Source organism: Drosophila nasuta, chromosome 2L, assembly GCF_023558535.2.
Source record: "Drosophila nasuta strain 15112-1781.00 chromosome 2L, ASM2355853v1, whole genome shotgun sequence".
Classification (NCBI taxonomy): domain Eukaryota; kingdom Metazoa; phylum Arthropoda; class Insecta; order Diptera; family Drosophilidae; genus Drosophila; species Drosophila nasuta.
Genome location: NC_083455.1, coordinates 19,697,036 through 19,717,148, shown reverse-complemented (window position 1 = coordinate 19,717,148; position 20,113 = coordinate 19,697,036). Strand labels below are relative to the sequence as shown.

General features: G+C 40.5%; 1 protein-coding gene across 3 annotated transcripts in view; it reads right to left on the bottom strand.

Moving 5' to 3' along the window:
• LOC132793285 (hemicentin-1) overlaps positions 1-20,113 on the bottom strand; it is a 129,692-nt gene that overhangs the window by 42,114 nt on the left and 67,465 nt on the right. For all 3 annotated transcript variants that reach the window (XM_060803060.1, XM_060803071.1, XM_060803082.1), the window contains exon 3: positions 18,133-18,340. In XM_060803060.1, the coding sequence (XP_060659043.1) occupies positions 18,133-18,340 (208 nt within the window). The remainder of the gene's footprint in view (positions 1-18,132; positions 18,341-20,113) is intronic.

Here is a 20,113-nt window from a genome sequence, read left to right as displayed (position 1 = left end):
GCTTTAGCTAACACAGCCCAGATTAAAGCAAAGCAATTAAATTGCAACGAATTGTAAGAAATATGTGAGGGGAATCTCCAGCGAAATGGTTAAGAGCGAATTGCAATTAGGGGAAAACTTAATTCTATTTAATAACTTGTAATATAATACTTTGGCTGCAAGTAGGGGACCTAATAATGCAGCTAAAGGTAGACAGAATAAAAGAGTTTATTTAGTGAGAGAAGAAAAGACGACTTGAATTTTATAAATATGTGTTGAGGTGTACTTAAAGACTTGATATGTAATTTTTTATATTTCTTGTTAATTAGAGTGGAGTATATAGCGAGATAAGGTATAGAATTTATAAAGCAAATTAGTTAAGGAAATATTAGTATTAATATTATTATTTAAGCTTGTAAAAAACATGGGAAAACAAATATATTTGAAATGTTGTTATTTTGTTATTATCTTATTTTGATATACAATTTTCTCTCTCTTCATAATAAGAGTAAAGGAGATTGTGAGATTATAAAGAAAAGTAAAGAGATAGTAATTGGAGAATTTACTGAACAAATTTGTGATTATCTAAAGGCAATTAAATTGATAATTCAGGATTATACAAAAATATGACCAAAATAATGTGTGGAAAATTTATAAATATTATATATTTAAATTTATTTCTTTAAAGATTTATTTTGGGTTTGAGTATACATTTGAAAAAAAAAAAAATTTCCACGCCCACTTCCGCCCCCACAAATCAAAAAAATCGAATAACAAGCGTAATTTTAAAGCTAGAGTTGCGAATACTATAATTACTATAGTAGTTATGATTCCTGAAAATTTGGTTGCGATCAGATAAAAATTGTGGAAGTTATCAAAGAAATACTTTTGTATGGGCAAAAACGCCTACTTACTAGGGGTCTGAGTTGCTTTGGCCGACAATCTGGTATAATGTGCCGTCCATGGTATATTTTGAATGGTGTACTATATCGATATACCAAATATACCATTTGGTATATTTTTAGTATTTTTTTTTTAGTATTTTCGGTATATTTTGAAAATGATACCGCAATATTTTGCCTTTACTAAAAATGGGTAGCGGGTATCTCACAGTCGAGCACACTCGACTGTAACTTTCTTACTTGTTTGTATTAAATAAGTATATATTGTATAAATATTTCGATTTATATTGTACATTTTTAATTAAGTTAATTGCTTGAAAAGATAATCCCAATTTTTGCTAGTTCTTAACTGACAACTCTTTCAATCCCTTCTTAAACTCAAAACTCAAGCTTGTGGCACAGTGTTGCCTTCTTTGCCATTGCACCTTCACGATTATAATCGGCTCGTGTTCACTGTGTGGCTGCCCCTGCTTTATGGCCCGTTGCCGGCAAGTGCTAACCTGAGGCATGCCACGAGCTTGTTAACTGTAACTAAAGCACGCGCCAGCTCGTTAGTGCGAGAAGGCGAGCGAAACTACTCGAACGCTCGTTGTCAGATTATGTTATTATCGGTTTTTAGTATCGAGTATCGACTTATCGGGGGTATAAGGGTGACTCCTCATTGTTGCGAGTGCCGTTGCCTTTCTTTCTTTTATGCGTTATTCAATGGTTGAGTGAAGCATGAAGAGTGAAGGGAGGAGACTTCGAAGGACGCTGCGGTGTCGTCTCATAAAAATAATAAACTTTTTGTAGCTGCCATCACTTTTGGCGAGAGGAGAAAGTTTAAAAAGCGCGCGCCAAATTTGACGCGTGGCAAGGATGTGAAGAGAAAGAGAAAGGACTCGCTCTGGCAATGTTACGGCTTCTTGGGCATTGCTCTGCTCTGCCCTGCCCTTGTCCTCTTACTTTCTGTTCTCACGCCCTTTAAGTCGACTCATCTCATGCCTCATGCCACTGTCAACGATGTGCGTTATGTGCGGATAATTGACTTTTAAAATGTGTGTGCGATATCACAACAACAGCAACAGAAACAACAACAGCAACAAGGACATCAGCGAGCTGAGAGAAGGAGCTGGAAAAAGGGTCGCGGCGTATAATTAAACGGCATATTGTCACGCATCCTTGCAGCAGGACTCGCTGCGAAGGCGCAGCTACTGTGGAGCAGGAGGAGACGGAGGGTGGACGCGTCAAGGACAAATGGGGAGCAAGGACTCTTTAGGCTCTGTTACAAAATGACTGCCGTTGTTTGTCGTTGTTACTGCTGTTGTTGTTCTACTTCTTCTTTCTGTTGTTGTTGTTGTCGCCATTAAATGCTTAACATTGTTGTTGCCTCTTGCCTTAAATAAAAGTGAATGCCATGATATGCGAGTGAGCGAAAGAGCGAGAGAGAGAAAGCTATAAAAAGAGAGATAGAGAGTGAGGGGCAAGTATGTAGGTGTAAAGATGGAAAGTGGCAAAGATGTCTCAAAAATTGGCAGCAAATTTGAAAGTAGATTAAACAAAGAGAACATTAAAATGGAAATTTGCTTAGGATTGGAGTGTGGAGATAGCAAAAGGACAAACTAGTTAACTGACTTGGCTAAGGAAAATGCAAAGGATAGAGGAACGGATAAGATTAGAAAAAAGAAAAGAGTTGGAGACAAAACTAGTTGAGAGTAGAAAAAAGAAAACTAGTTGAGAGTAGAAAATTCCATCTTAAAAATAGAAGAATCTGTGATATAAGGAAATCACTTTGAATGTCAGTATGGGAAAAGGATTCAGGAACTAAGAAAATACACAGAGCTGAGCAAGAAACGTAATGGATACTTAATCTAATAAATTATAAATGTATTTATAATATTCATTTGAGGTAAAGATCTTAATATCATCGTCCTAAGATCCCTTCGAAACCTTGAGGAATATATTCGTGCAGGCTTTGGGAAATCCTTTAGCAAACTTCCTAGAATTTGAGCAAGCTTAAGAATTCCCACAAACTGCCCAAATCAGTGGTCAAGTTAGGTGAGGCTTAACCATGTTTACAGGCATAATCAATCGAATCAGTTGACAAGTAAATATTTAAAGTAAGCAACCCGCTGTGATGCAATCAGCATTAGATGGATAGTTCCGTCTGACCTCCGAACAATCGATGGCAAATGTTGGAAGGCGAAACAAAAGCGAGGCCCTAAAACCCCAAAATCGAAAGCCAAACAGCAACAGAAAATGAAACCAGGCAGAGAAGCAAATCAGGCAACAACTAACTCGAGACCCGGGCCTCAAAACAACATTCATCAAGTTATTCACACAATTTCCGCCAACTTCAGTCCCAGTCGTTGCGATGTCCTGATGCTCTCTCTGTCTCTCTGTCTGTCTGTCTGTCCTGTTGTCCAGATTGTCGTCCAGTGTTGGACTGGTCCAAAATGCCGCTGCCAGTGACTTATTTATGCAAATGGCCATAACAAATGAGGCGCACACTGACTGCGGGGGCGGCGGGATGGTGAGAAGCTGTAGGGGGAACTCAATGTCGACCGCACAGTGGAAACGATTAATTTGGTGCTGTGACACAGTCGCCAGCCACAAAGAGAGAGAAAGAGAGAGAGGGAGTTGGACTCGTTCGAGACGCCATTATAAAGGGCTAACCCTGTAGTTCAAATGTTTGATGGTCTGGGAGTGTGCCCAAAGTATCAACGAGCGCGAGGAAGGCGAAGTGTGGAGGCAGCGCCAGCGGAGATGTCCAGCGTATTGCTCAATCGTGCCCAGTCGCCGGGTAATGGTCATGGTAATGGCTATGGCAATGTGAATGGAACCAAGTGGAGAGGGTGGAGAGAGGGGAGGAGAATAGGCGGCGATACGGCTGCTCATTATTGAAACATGTTGCTAACATTTGTTATGCAAAGGCGACATTCATGCTAAATGTGATGTGTGCGGAGAGGTGGAAGGGAGACAGCAGTCACATGTCTCTGTATCCATCATGCTTATTGCTATATCGCCCCATCCCCCAATTCTGTCGTTGTGTCTGTCTGTCTGTCCCGCTCCAGCGCGCACTTTCATCCATTCGGTTTGTTTGCTTTGCGCTTCTGCAAAATTTCTATAAATGCCTTTGCCTTGCTCTCTGCCCACTCTCTGGCCGCTCTCTTGCGCCCTCTGGCGGCCGCCCTTGTCAGCTCTATTGGCAATTTGATGCTGTGTTGACTTTATCTGGACCTGTAGCACATAGCTGCCTCCCCACCTCCTGCCTACCACCTGATAGCTTCTCCTCTGGGCGCTGTCGCCTTTGTGCCATTCAAATTCAATGCAATGTCCTCATGTTGTTAATGTGTGTGCATGTTTGGCCTTGCTGGCTAAACTATTTACGTATGAGTGTGTGTATACTTGTGTGTGTTTTGGGTGTCAGCAGTGTGGGGAGATACTCTTGATGTGCGCGGCCTTTGCAACAGTTTTGTGTACGCTCTTTAACGGTAAATGTGTGCAAATGACAGCAATATGACAGGCCAAGGCAATAGCAACAACATCATGGTATCATCCTTGCCAAAGGTTTTAGTGTCAGTGTCAGCAGGTGTTCATAATAAGGCGTCATCGCTATCTAGAAAGCAAAGCAATGTCAAAGGTTAAAGCTGTTGCTGACACTCGCAACATTTGCTAATCAAATGTGTTTAAGCACTTCCCACCCGTCGTTGCTAATCAATCTGTTTATTCTCTATTGCTTTGCAGGGTCAACGCTTTAATGCAGATTCGCAGATGGAAGGACCTGCTTGACGTCACAATGGAGCTAGCGAAGACTTGAACGAAGCAGAGCAATTTTGCATGGCGTACCTTCTAAAATGCATTGTCTTTGGCTGCGGGTGCAAAGTAAAGTGAATGTAAAAGCAGCAGTCTGCACTTTCAGCTATCCTTGATGCTCAATTGCAAATTGTAGTGAACGTAAAAGCAACAATCTGCTCCTATAGCTATCCTTGTTACTCAAACGCTATCAAAGCTTCGCATATTACACCTCCAGCGTGACGTCATAATTGCCCGAAGTTGTGATGTAGGCATTGCCGATTTCTATGCCTAATTCTTCATAGAATACTTTCATGCAGATATAGTTATCCTTGTTACTCTCGCAAAGGAGCCGATCAGCCACAAGTCGTTAACACATACTCTCTCTTTCTAAGAGTTTGTAGGCTCTCTCATCTAATTTGCAGAGAGGAATTGTCGCACTTAAAAGCAACAACAGATCAGACACTTAACAAAAAAGTCAAAGGATTTCGCTCAGTTAGTTGTTGCCGGTCGATCGAAAAGTTCGGTTCTATTTTAAGGAACGTGAAGTGCGCGCAAAAAGTAAATCGCAAAAGCGACAACAACAAAATGCATTCAATCGTCGGTGTGAGTGAAAATCAGTAAGTGAAATATGCTTATGTTTTATTTGTGCGCCATAATTCGCATTGGAAAAAGTGCATATATAATTAATCTATAATCAATTATGCAATCTAATCGCATTAAATATGCGCATATTGCATAAAGCTTAGGTAATCTAAGTGCGTGTTTGTGTTTAAAGCATATTGCAAAAGTGTTTTTTTTTTCATGTGAAAAAAAAGATGGCGGACCATTGAAACGGTACTCGCCTGCAGCTTATCGTATTTGCTGTTGTGTGTTTTAGTTTTTTTGATTTTTGTTTTGTGTTTGTGTTGTCAATCGCTGACAAAAGCTGAGTGTTTTTTCAAGCGGTTCAAAAGGTGCTTCAAAGTCACGCATAAAAATCAACAATGACTTTTCATATCGATAATATTAGTGCTTTTGTGTGAGCAGAAGTTTCAAGGGATTCCACATGCATGAACTTGTCCATTTGCTAAGCGTCTTATGTAAGTACACATGTATGCACATATAGTAAATATGCAGCTGTGTGCTGAGCGTTGTGTGTGTGTGCAAGAGTTCATGCATATTTTGCTTGTCACTGATTTCTCAATAGATTTCACAGGGAAATATGCATAAATCATATCGCCATAGCGTTAAGCAAAAGTCAGACAAACCATCCGACAGTTGTGTGTGCATGCATGAGTGTGTGTGTGTGTTTGCGTCGATAGAGCGAGACAGCTGCGCTTGCGGTTTGGGGCAGCGGCAACCAGCAACAGCTTTGCGTTTTATGCAACACTTTTTGTGTACTGTCAGTTTTTAGTTGCTCAGCAGTAGCGTAGTAGCAGTAAAAATTTTCTGCTGTGTTGTCGCCGCAGTTAAAATGACTGTGAAAAATAAATGTTAATATGCAAAGACGGAGAGTAGAACATCATGTGGTCTGTGATAAGACTACCAACACAAACACACACAAACATAACTCTTGCTGGCTGTCATAAAACTTGTGTGAGATCGACAAACGGTTACCCTAACAAAACTCCACAAAGCCAAGCTCAGCTAGCATCCGTTCCCACTCTCATTCTCCACACACATATTTGACAGCATCGCGCTTATTTGGTGTAATATTCATGATAAAAACAACAAACAGAGAGAGCGGGTGCGGGCTACTTACACTCTCTCGCACTCCGTCAGAGGCTCTCTATTTCTCCACACTCTCTCTTTGTGTGTCTTCGGCTGCCGGCCGCCACGTCTCATAAGTTATAATCTGTGCGAAGAAATTGCAGCAGTACCGAAATTTACGAGCATTCTGCGCTCTTGACTGCCGCCTGCTTCTTGCCCCCTCCTTTTAAAATCTCACTCACACGCACTCAATATTTTTGGTATATTTACGAGTCCGTGTGTGTACAAGAGAGCGTAGGAGCGTGTGTGTTAAGGACACTTTGCATATTTATTGCAGTAGCAGCATACATTATTATAAATTGTTGTATTTTCTGTTTAGTATGAAATTTTTTACTATATATGTACCACTCTAAACATTTAAGTAATAGCGTATTTTGTTTGGTATTTTTTTCTAGTTTTCGTGGAATGAAATTGCCAATAGTCGTATATGGTAAGGTAAGTCGTATTTTTTATTATTTTTGTTTGACGAAAGTTGCAGAATCGATTTAAGTTATATGAATTATTTAAAAATGAAATGTCATCTTAAAAATGAAATGTCATCTTACATTATTGGCCATATTGAAATTGCAGTCGATGAATGATTTATTTTTCACAGCATTTTCACAATTTATAATTTATATTTCTACCAAATATTGGCTGAACATTATATGCACAATAAATATGAATGCTGTTGGTTGATTGTACGAAAATTACCAAGATTTTAAATGAAGTATGATACTCTTTTATATTTTGAAGTTTTATGTGGAATTCGAATTGAATTGTTGTAATATGAGAGAAATTATTTTCATTTCTTTATTAGTATGTTACCAACGCAGTGTACGTTTCATTGGAAACTCTTAATGAAGAGTAGAACAAGTTCGATATTTACAAGTAGAATCATAACAATTTCGTTTGCTTTTGTGTTCTTGCGTTATGTTTCGACAGTCACTTTGCATATTTTGCTGTTTTCAGCAGATTTCCCTTCCTTTTCTTGCTATTGGCCGTTGTCTCTTTCTCTGCGTTTCCGGACCTTGTGCATAAATATGATGTTGATTTTTATGATTTTTATAATGTTTCATTATGTTGCGTTTTACGACTCATGCGGGATCTGTAAGCTGGGAACTGTGAGCGATGCGATATGGGGCGACGGTAAGAGGGACCGACAGACAGACAGACAGACAGACTGACTGACTGACTGACTGTATGGCTGGGCGCACACATGGTTGGGTCATATAAGTGCGGAATGCGGATGAGGATGTGGATGCGGATGCGGATGCGGATACACAATGCACTCACTTCGTTTCTGTTCTAATTTATGGCATGTTCTAAATGTTGTTGCTGCTGTTATTGTTGTTGTTATCTACTTTTTGGCTGTTATGCGCCTTTGCTTAACAGTTGTAACACTCGGTTCCCCGCTTTACACATTTTATGTGCGCTCAAAAGCCAATTTTGTAGAGATTTGGAAACGGCCCATGGCCGTCGAGGAAACTTGCGGCCCATTATAAGCGCATAATCTTTACAAAACACACGAATACACGCAGCCCAACACATAGACCAACACACACACACACACACACACACACACACACACACATAAACAGCCGAGGCAACAAGGCTAAAAATGAAATGGCTAAGACCCCCTAAGTCCTACTCCTAAGCTGGCCATGTCTCATGCCACAGTATCTGCCTCCCGCGTCTTTTACTTTTACTCTCCTAGTACTATGCCATGTTGTTGGAAAATTTTTCGCTTGGCTTCCGAATTACAGTGGAGCTTAAATAAAGTGAATCTTTATGAAAGCATAGGAATGTGCGTGATGTTTATCTGTGATAATTTGCTAAATAATCCCTGCATAAATACGTTGTATGAGAAGTCACGATCATAAGTAGCATTGTGCTTGCTAATATATATTTATACTTTAATATTTTTTGTTTATGCCATAATTGATTTCAAAAGTGAAAGCATTAATTGAAGAAATTCTCACAGTGTTTGACAGAAGTTTTAAAATGTTATCAGTATAGATAATTTCATTACAGTGGGATTATAATACTATCTAAAAAGAATAATAAAGGAAAATTTCGTTTTGCTAATGTCTAATGAGATTTACGTGAAGAAGAATCGACTGTGTGCTAAACGAGCTAAAGTTGGGTCTATTCTAGTCACACGGTGTCAGTTCCTTCCTTTGCCTAGCTTTTAAGGCTGTGGGTCACTTGAACGATTTTAAAGCGCGCTTTTAGGTGCACATTGGACATTGACGCACATTTTAGATAGAACCGGCAGCAGTTGGAGAGGACTCGTCTAATTTCTTTTGGCAATTTTTTTATGACACTCGTCTTACAAATGAGTTTCTCTGTCCCGGGTACGGAACAAGGCCAATGCCGTGACTCCCCGGGGAGGAGCTGCAGGGAGCTGACAAGCGAGAAGGGACAGCGAAGGGTAGGTGGTACGAAAGGGAGGTTAAAGAGGGCGAGAAAGAGGGAGGAGGCGTGTGCTAAAGCTACGAGTTGGTCGTTCAGTTCTATTGCCTGCTTTATGACAGTTTCATAGACTTTTTATGTTTATGTCCCGGGCGTTTAGTGACGCAGCTGTTGCGCCATGGACATCACTTGTCTACTCCAGCCCTACCCGATACTTGGGCCAAGTCATGGGGGAGGAAGGCAGTAGGTTAGTAGGCTGCTGCTGCTTCTGCTGCTGCTGTTGCTGTTGTTGGCAGGAGGCGGTTTTACTGTATTCATATTTGCGTTTCTTATCTGCACGTAATTAAGGCAATGGACAGAACCGGCTGGTGTTGCTCCTTGGAGGCCTTTGCCAGTTCTAATCATCGTCGCCATCATCATCATTGGCAGCGCGTCGGTTGTCATCGAGACCCTTAACCCTTAGTTCCCCACTCCCACTCCCGCGTCTCCTCACTCTCATTGCTCTTGTGACGCCTCTGGGCGATCGTTTGTTGTTGTTAGTGTGTTGTCGCTGCTTGGCGCCGCCAAACTATTTGCCTTTCACAATGCTCGCGGGAGCAATAATGTCTGACACTCTGCGCCCCTCATTGGCTGACAGCAACAGCAACAGCAGCAGCTGCTACCAGTTCAGAGAAAGAGCAACCCCTCTCAATGTTATTTGTGCCACACACAGCTCGTAGTTATTTCTTATTGTTGTTGTTTTGTTATTGCTCGGCCCCACAAAAACCTGCTTCAAGTAATTCAACCAGACAGTCAGACCCCATTCCATCTTGCATCTTCTTTCCCGTTCCGCATTTTGTATTTGCACCTGCGGCGTTTTCACTCCCGGAGTCACAGACTTCCCCACAGACTCGCAACTCGGGTTGAGTTCGTTTCGCAGCTTTTAGAAACCCCTCACTGATTGGTAACAGGTTACAGCTAACAGTTAACAGATTTTTGCTGTTGATTTTGCTTTGAATTTTTAATTACTCTCAGGTTTATGACAGCTCCTTCTTTATGCTTGAGCTTGGGTGTTCCCTGTTGATTTCTGACAGTTTTGCGCAGGGCTGCAACACTGCAGCTTTGAAATATTTATACAGTAGTTGACTCTAAGTATTAAGAAGATTTTAAATGTTAATATAGTTGTTAATTTTTTTCCTTTCCCGTCTGATAAGTTAAGTAGCTCAAATTTAATTCGCTTTACCTATTTGAAAGGATTTATTCAATTATTATAAAATGTTGTTTCATTACAATAGAATAAACATAAATATAATTCCAAAGAAACTTGAAATAAATATACACAAATTTAAGAACCGTTTTAATAGTTTTATCTCGGAGTTTTAATTGCAAACTTTGCAATAAAGCGCTCCACTACAATTAATTTTCCTTATTATCATATTGGTTTAGTGCTCTACGTTAATAATGTGACTTGCTGCCATCCCTGTTTGTTGTTATCAAATTTTGCGTGCTGCATTTTAATGAGCATCCCCCCATGCCAAGGACTTCCTGTCCGTGTCGTGACAGAATACAGTATCCAGTATCCTGGCTGTTGCTGTTGCATCCCTTTTAGTTTAGCTGAGTTTAGTTTAGCATTTAAACTTAATGAGCTACCCCATAAATCTGGCTATAAACTAGTTTCCATAGCTTTTGTCTGCTCCTGCCATACGAAAAGTACCTTTAACACGCATTTAAAACGATACACATTAAATTCTGGGCAGGTCGCACGTCGCTTCGTAAGCCAATTTTGATAAGCGAGAGAGAGAGAGAGAGAGAGCGAGGGGTGAGAGGGATCCCCACATGCTCGCTCCCTACTCATTGTCTGTCAATGCCGGGCACAAAAATATATCAAAATATGTATAAAAAAAAAAACAGCTAAGAGAATGTTTCTACATTAAAGGTGACAGCGGCAGACGTTGACATCGTCTGCTGGTCCTTGTCCGTGCCTGAGCCTCAATCTCAGCCTCAGCTCCGGCGTCTGTTGCTGCCGGTGCCATTGACATGGCATGGCATTCACTCAGGATGAGAGCGAGGATGAGGTTGAGGACGGCGACACAGGAAACAAACAAACAACGCAGCAGTGCAAACATTCAGCAATGCGAGCAACACTCGCTGGGCGGTGGGAGTTTCGGGGGCGTGGCAACGTTCGCAGTGCGTGTGTTTATTTTGTCGTAAATTGATTTTAACGGCGAATGACAAGCAACAGCAACAACAACAGCAACAACAACTTAAACAACAACTACAACAAAGCAGCACGCGCTACGTTTTTTGCAGCATTTAAAAATGTATTTAAAAACACACACAGAGACAGCAGGTGAAAACAGGACAACATCAGACTATGTGCAAAATGCGAAAGAAAGAGAAGAGAGAGAGATAGTGTGGGGGAAAAGCACGGAAGACAACGCGACGTGTATTCATTTTCTGATTAGAAAAATTATTACATAAAATTTATGTTAGTTGCATGTGCGACAACGACAAAGTTTATGGTGACAGTGGAGATAGGGAGAGAGAGAGAGAAAGAGAGAGAGCGAGAGAGAGAGAGAGAGAGAGAGGGAGAAGGGTGGGTGGTAAGGAAGGGAACCTGTCAAGGAGCAGCCAGAGGAGCCAGAGAAAATGAGCAGCAAAGAAGAGCGGCAGCAGAAGCCCCCAAAGGCTGTTAATGGCTTCCTTGGCAGGCAGCGTCTTGTCGTCCTTTTGCTGTTGCTACTTGCCTGCCTCTTGGTAAGTTAGCTAAACTGCGTTACGGCAACCGCAAACAGTAGCAGCAGCAAGAGCAACAGCAACAGCATGCTTAATAAATGTCGACACAAAAAGAGGAGCCAGCAATGGGGAGCAGGTGATGCTTGCTGCTGGTGGTGCAGGTGGTGTTGCTTTGGTTGCCTTGCAACATGTTAAGCAGGTGTTTCAAAATCACTTACGCTAAAACATAACAACAACAAAAGACGCAGCAGCAGCAGCATCAGGACTTGGGATCAGAGGCAGCAAGAGCAGAAGTTGTCAAGGCTGCTCCCGGCAGTAACAAGGACAACGACAATGACAACAGCAACAGCAACAACAACAGCAACAACAACAAGCGCAACCACAATAACAAACAACAACGGGCGAATAAACAAATTTAGCTGATATTTAAATTTTTGCAGCAGCACATGGCGTATACGCAATATGCACTGCAAGATTATTTATGTTTGTTTAAGCGGAGAATATTATTAGATAATCATTTTGTGCATGCAAATTTGATTATTATGCTGCAATAACGATCAAATCAAGAGAGAGAGTGAGAGAGAGAGAGAGAAAGAAGAAGCAGAAGCGAAGATAAATCTTTTAAAATGATTTCATGAATTGCAATAAATTATTTTTGCATTAAATAACTGAATTCTTGAATCAATTTGAATAATTAAAATATTTAATTTGAAGTCATAAATAGATAGACTACGAAATACTCTATTTTTGATGGACAATAACTTAATAACATAATTTGCTGACAGAATAACCAATAATCAATCTTTTATTAGTAAAAATGAACCTAATTTCCCTCCCTCTTTTGTCACAAGTCTAATTATGCATACATTTTTGAGCTTAAAACTGCTGACAATGGTTGAAGCTCATAACAACATAACATATCCACAACTGGGTGCGCAATAGGGGAAAATTTAACTGAATTATTCATAAAGTTGATAACGACAAAGGGGTGTGAATATATGTTAGAGGGGGCCAGAGTCTGAGGTTTAAGGACAAGGACGTGAGAGCGTGGACGAGGAGAGCGAGCTTGAGGCCTATAACGAGACCAAGACCGAGACCGAAGCGACTGCTTCCTGGGTGGCCTGGGACTGAAGCCCGAGAGTCGCTCTCCTGCTCTGCGGCTGTGGCTGTTGTGGTGTAGGATGGTGGCCGGAAGTACACGTTGACAAGTCGCACTTCGTACAGTGGACAACTTCCGGCGACAACGTTGCCTTCGCCGTTGCTGTTGCCGTTGCCGTTGCTGTTGCCGTTGCCGTTGCCATGTTCCTGCCTTTTGCGGTTGTCCGGAGAACGGAGAACGAAGCGAAACTTTATGAACTTCACATGACGGCGGGTGGGCTGCCAGTTTTGCGGTTCTTGTTGCTACTGTTCTTGCTGCTGCTGCTCTTGTTATTATTATTATTTGTTGCTGAAGGCGTATTTGCATAGAGGGGTCAGTGTGCAAGGCAGCGAAGCCAGCCGTCGGTTGTGTTATTATTGTTGTGCGTGTGTGTGAGCTTAAGCCAACTTTAAATTAAGCTTAGCGGTTGAAATTAATTTACACGTCGGCCTGCAGCTGAACACCACCAGAAACAATAAACACCACATGGCGAAACACTGCAAACTGTACAAGTTACAGCCTCTGAGTTTTGTCGGAGTTTTCAAATCCGTTCGTAAAATCACTGAGCTTCCAAACCTGAACTTGGTCTTATTCTCAACCTTAACTCCGACTGTCACTTTGCAGCGCGAAAAGTCATTAAAGTCACTGCAGTCGACAGCATTTAAGGCTTGGCTCGAAGCGTATTTGACAGCAGTAAAAGTACAAGATTTTCCATTTATTTCGGGTGGGAAATTTAACTCATTTTCACCGGAATTTACAGACATTAAGGTGATGATTTAGGAACAACGAATCTTAAATGAATTAGATGCTTACAAATTTAATTTAATGTATTTTGCAAATTAATCAAGATTCCCCATTTTATTTTGATGTTTTTTTGTGTATGGAGTATGCTTTAAAGTAAAGTTAACTTGCCATATAAGTTAAAATTTAAGCAATTATTTTGCACAATAGCGGATAGTCTTTTCAATGCAATGTGCTTTAAGCACTTGCAAAAACAAGTATAACAATTTGCTAGCATTTTTCATTTGATGTGAGTCAAAGCATATATAAACTGTTTGTGTTATGGCAGCTGTGGACTTATTGCCTGTTGAACATTGTTCTGAATGGGACCAATTTATCTATTGTCCTTTTTTATTGCTACTCGCCATTAACAAGAGTTTAATTGTCTTTGGGGGTAGGCGGCACATCGTGCACATTTTGGAAGAGCATACATTTAGGCGTTGACAGCGCCAAACAAAAGGCAACTGTGAGCAACGGGGCGTGTCCCTAGTTGTTGGCCCAGGGTCTGTCTGTCTCTCTGTCTGTCTGGCTTCGGTTTGGTTTGGTTTGGTTTGGTTTCATTGCCTGCTGCCTGCTGGCTGCCTGGCTTGCTTTGCCTTGGTTGCTTGATTCTCAGGCCAAAAGGCAAACAAAGCTGCAGACAGCTTTTCAATGCTTTTAATAGCTGCCCGAAGGACCTGTAGATGAAGCCCAGTTTACTCGATTGTTTCCATTTTTGTTTTTTTTTGTTTTGGTCTATCGTTTTTTGTTGCTAGCTGTTTTTCATTTTTATTTGTGGATGTTCCTTTAGGTTGTAGGCTGCATTGACACCAAACAAAAGGCTAATTGGAATGTTAGCAGCAGCCACATTTTTTTTTTATAGCATCCTTGAAGTCAGGGCGCTAAAAAACAAAAGGGCGCATTTTAAGCAAGAGAAATGCTTCCGTTGCTGTTCCAGTTGTTCTTGTTGTTCTTGCTGTTGTTGCGACGGCAGCCAAAATGAAAAATTGTTTTTTAAATGAATTCAATAAAGCGTGAGAACCAACAAAGAATCCGAATTCATGTAGGGGTCTGTCTGAGTTGCGGTAAAATTGTGGAGAATCCAGCGCCTAAAAACCTGACACCGAGACACCGAGACAGACTCACTCGGTTTTCAGGCTTATTTGCATTTCAATTTGCATAAGTGTTGCCATTGCCAAACACACAGACAGACAGACACACACGCTCATACATATCATATACCATATATCATATATATACATATATATTCTCCTGTCGCTGATAGATGTAACGCCCACGTCGCGACATGTGTGCTCGTCTCTCTCTCTCTGATTGGGGGTGTGGCGCAAAAGTCAAACGAATCGGAACCAACACGTGTCGCCACACACACACGCATTCTGATCTATGCATTTGTCTCTTCGCTTCTGTGCGTACAAGGTAAAGGTTAAATGTTGACCCGCATTCGCATAAAGGAGATATGGAAAGTGAGATATGGATGGGCCTTTGTGTGTCACCGCGGCTCGCGCCCCTTTCCTTTCATTGCTTCGAGGAGGATGCTATTGATAACAACCGACTTTTGCATAAATAGCAAAAATTATTGCGCACATCCATCACAAAATGAGAAATGTGTCAGCTTGCCCTGGCATCCAACAACAACAACAATAACAAGGAATAGAAGAACAGAAGATACAAAAAAAAAATCTAAACAAGAAATTGCTCAAAATTCAATTTCGAAAACCATAACGAAGTTTAAATTCTCTTCTCTAGAAAAGAACACAATATACAACCTACTCTACAAAGCTGAAAAGTTGCAAGTGCTGAGAAAATATTCGAAGCTTGGGCAAAAGTTGGTTAGTGTATTAAATCGACGTCATTTGTTGTGCATACAGTAGGAAGAAAAAAAACTTCAATGCCTATTGAGCAATTTTCTGACTGACGCATGCTGTATGATCTTTTTTTTTTCTTGTGTGTGTGTGTTGTCTGTTTTTCTCGGCAGCAGAGCAAATTCAGTTTGGTTTTATTTCAGTTAAACAAAAAAAAAAGAAGAAATACATAAAAAGTGAAATGTTAAAATTGCACGGATAACCACAACAAAGACGGGAAAAGCGCCCTCTGGCGCTTGGTTGCTTTACAAATTGGCCGAGGCCTCAAAATCAAAATTAAAAAAATCGATATTTTCCCGACAACACGAAGCTCTTCATATTAAATTTCTTTATAACACACAATTGAAAAGGCACAAGACTTTGTTGTCGGTCTCTTTAGGCTGGAATTCTCATCTGTGCTAAGGAAAGAGCAACAACAAGAACAACAACAAAAAGTGAAAAAATGTGTTCTGATTGTTTCCGAAATGTTAGCGGCACTTGAACACAAAATTCCAATATCATGGCACACCAAAGAGAGCCTTCTCACACCCAAGAGTGATACGAGTAATAAAAAGAATAAAAAAACAAAGTATGACTGAGATGAGAGGTGGAACAGCTGGATGCTCTTGTGTATGGTGAATGCGTTGCTAAAGCAAATTTCATGTCATCTGGATGACAATTTTGAAAAGGACAAAGTGCAAATGGACACACTGAATAGGGTGATTGGGGTGTGTGTGTATGTGTGTGTGTGTGTGGTATAACTCCCTCTGTTTTTTTCTATGTGTATGTCCATGTGGGTGTATTTGGGTCAGTTATCAGAGCCAAAGACCCAACGACCGAACTGACATCCATCATCCACAAACAGTTAACGAGACTGCGTTGATTGAATGCTGCTCCATTCGAAGTCATTAAAAAATTCCATGAGCTGACCAGCTGTCAGGTGATAATGCTCCAATTTAATTAGTTCCATTCACAGAGAAAGCAAAGCGCAAATATCATACTTTTATTAAACTTTCTAGCTAATGACACAAACTCGAAACAAGTTTGGTCAGTTTTAAAGCATGACATTTGCTGGCAGTATTTATGGTCAAATTTTGTGCAAAATTTGAACTCGTTTATGTTTTTGACCAAAATTTGGTTGCCAAAACGTTATTGAATTTATGCTGTTGAATACCACACAAAAGGAGCTTGAGAGTATTCTTTGGTCTGTCTACCAGCTGGTATGCTATATGGTATATGTTCTGCCAATGCCATTAGCCGTGTCTCTTAGCCCACATAAATCAAGCAAATTGTTTAACGCGCGATTAGCAAAAATTTACAATAATTTTCTTTTGTTTGCCGATCTGTTTGGTGTTTTTGCATGTTCTGCGGCTGCCATACTTGGCCATATATTATACATCATCTGGCCTATATACTCATACATATATGTCTCTCTTTCTCTGTCCTCTCTCTCTCTCTCTGTCGTTCTCCTTTGTCTGATTGTCTCCTCTTTTTTTTCGTGGGCGTGGACTGTTGAAAATTTTCCAAGCGATTTGCAGCATACGCCGCATTGAATGTTTTTCACGCTTAAAATGCGCTGCAAAATGATTATTATGATTAATAAATAAATAGGCAGGCGGGAAGAGATGATGGGAAATGGGAAATGGCAAGCGGGGCAATGAGGCGATGAGGCGATGGAGCAATAAGCGAGCATCGAGCAACGGCGAACATTCACCACATTTTCCAAACAGCCATTTAAAGGCGCATAGCGCTTGACGAGCTTTTCCACGCTTTAATCAAGTTGCGTATACGCAATGTGTTGCCAATTATACACAGTGGTACAAAGTTGTTGGTTTTGTTACCAGAAATGGAGACACGATGAAAATATAATCGCAAAAAAATATGAAATTTAATGCGATTACCAAACGTTTAACATTATTTGTATTCATTTTCTTTATTTAAATGCATTCGGTCGTTCTTTATTTACTTTAGATAGTTTATTGTGCAATTGAGTTTTCTATTTTTCCTTTTTGGTGGGCAATTTAGGATAACAGCTTCCAGTTGTTGGTCTTTGTTTTGTTGCCCATTGTTTTTGAGCGAACGTTGTTATAATAATTTTGCCTTTGCCTTCGACACCGAGCACAGCTGTGTCTGATGGCCGCCACGTTTTGTGCTCGTCGAGCACTTGTCGTGTCCCTACACTTTATTTCAGCGTTTCCCTTGGGGTATTTGCAATGGCCATCGTCTTGTTTACAGTGCATGCGAGGGGCGACGACGTGTTTCTAGGCGTGGCAAGCTATGAATTATCGGCTGCCAGATGAACATTTAATGATGTACACAACACAAGAGTACAAGAGACAGAGAGAAAGAGAGACAGAGACAGAGAGAGAAAGAAATGCCAACGATGACATCGATGTCCTTATTGTCCTTATAGCTGCCATCGGCAATTTTAATAAATTTAACAGCTGAACGCATCGCGAAACTTTCGCATCTTTCATCTTTTATCAATAAACATGCGATATAGACAGTGTGAGTGTGTGTGTGTGTGTGAGTGGAAGGATGTGTTGCGTCATCTGAGTGTAATTCTCGATCCTTGGGCATTGAGTGTCGATGTCGTTGTCGATGTCGATGTTGATGTCAGGCAGGCAATTAAATAAATGTGCAGTCGATGCGGCTGCTGCCTTCGCCCGCGTCTCTTCTCTTGAGACTGCCTTTAACTTTTCGCCTGCTTATTGACAGGCCATCAATGTTGAATTTATGAGGCCGCCTGTGATTTATCAGACCATTGCACACAGCACAAACATACCGACACACGCATACGCACACACATACATGCACGCTCGCTCGGGACAAAAGGACATTGCGTATACACACTTACCGATAATTCGAGTTGAGCTGCACATCGCCAATGGCCACGTTCTCGAACAATGTGGGGCAGCAGGTCCATCGGGCCCAGTAGAAGGTGAAGTCAGTTGAATCATAATGCTCGGTGAAACGGCACTTGAGCACCAGATCGACGCCTTCGCGTGTGTCCAGCGTTTCATCTGCCCCGCCATCCCTCGGCGCCATCGAAAGCCACAAGCAACCTGTAACACAGAGCGAGAAAGATAGCGTGAGTGAGTGAGTGAGTGAGTGAGAGAGAAGAAAGAGAATAGCCAGGGCGAAATGGGTATTACATGGCAATGCAATTTGGTTGTGCAAATTTGCAGCGTACATTTAATTAAGAGTACGCCGTATACGGTTAAACCCTACACAACAACAAACAAAAGACCCAACACATACGCGGCAAATAGAAATAACTGAAAAACAAACACACACACACACATGAGGCAAGGATAGTAACAGAGTTGAACGAAACGAAAAAGAGAAAACAACCCACTCGCATGTTACAAAAATGTATCCGCAAGCGAGTTTTTGCCCAACTGATTTGATTTATTTTTATTATCAGAAGCAACAGTCGCGGGCGGCAGCCAGCAATCAATACAAAAATATTGCAAAATTGTTCGAATTGTAAATCTACGCCACAAAATGAATAATGCACACACACACGCACTCAACACACGCAACACAACAAGCAAGCAACTGGTTTAGAGAGAGAATGAACGATAGATACATAGATCTATAGCTTTGAAATATAACTGCGAACAGTAGTTTGAGAAAGTGCCGCAAAGTGTTCCCCAAATGGATTTCGACTCAATTACATTAAAATTTAACATGACATATTTATGAGGGTTGCAATCAAATCAACTTAAGGCAAACTTGCTTGCTTAGATAATGTGCATGGCACATTGCTTTATACCCTCTAAAGTGAATTCATGTCTCAACGGGTGTGAAATGCCTAAGAGAATTTTAACTAACTAGAATTGAGCACCAAGAAGAGAAGCTATTGACTAATATACTGTTAAATATTGACTAATATACTGTTAACTAATAAATATACTATATACTATTAGTATACTATATACTATATACTGTTACTCATATACTGTTAACTAATAAATATATTATATACTATTAGTATATACTATACTATACTATTAGTATATAGTATATTTATTAGTTAATAGTATATTAATCAATAGTTAACAGTAGCTTCTTCAATTTCTTATCGTTTTGTAGAGTATTTTTTTCGTCTAGTGTGTCACTTTATTAATTTAAGGTGAATTACCATTTGAAACCCCTTTAACACTTGAGTTGCTGTGTTTCGAAACCATTTGAAGAAAATTATAATTGTCGAAAGAGACGAGAAATCGATTTTGGTAACGCAATCCAAAATGGATTTTGCAAAATGAAATGTTTAAATTTATTGCATTTGCTGCTTGGATGGTTTACAGTTTGAGCAGCACTGTTCAAATGAAACTAAGCACACAGCGAGCGTGTGTGTGTGTGTGTCTACAACTAAATGGAGCAAATGGTCGAGTAGCTGCCATTGGGTCGAGTACAACCCCTTGGGAGAGTTGTTTGTACATGCAGCGCTTAGTTTTAATTTGTCTGCCTGTTAGTTTTTAACCCACCGCGCAACATAGCAAACCACCGAATTGCCCCCTTCCCCTTCCCCTTTCCCTTCTACTCTAGCATTTTGTTTGTGCAAATCTATTTTTACTATGCAACACATACATAGATATTATATGCGTGTGTGTGTGTGTGTGAATATTTTGTGCACACATACATTTATATATATATTTTTGTAATTTTTGTTGTTTACTTGCTCTTCATTGTTCGTCCAGTTTTTTGCAGACATCGGAAAAGGGAAAATGCAGAAAAAATACAGAACAGAAAATAGAAAAAAAATACCGGAATATGTATGTATGTATGTGTAGTATATACAAAAAGGACTAAACGCGCTGTGTGTACACATG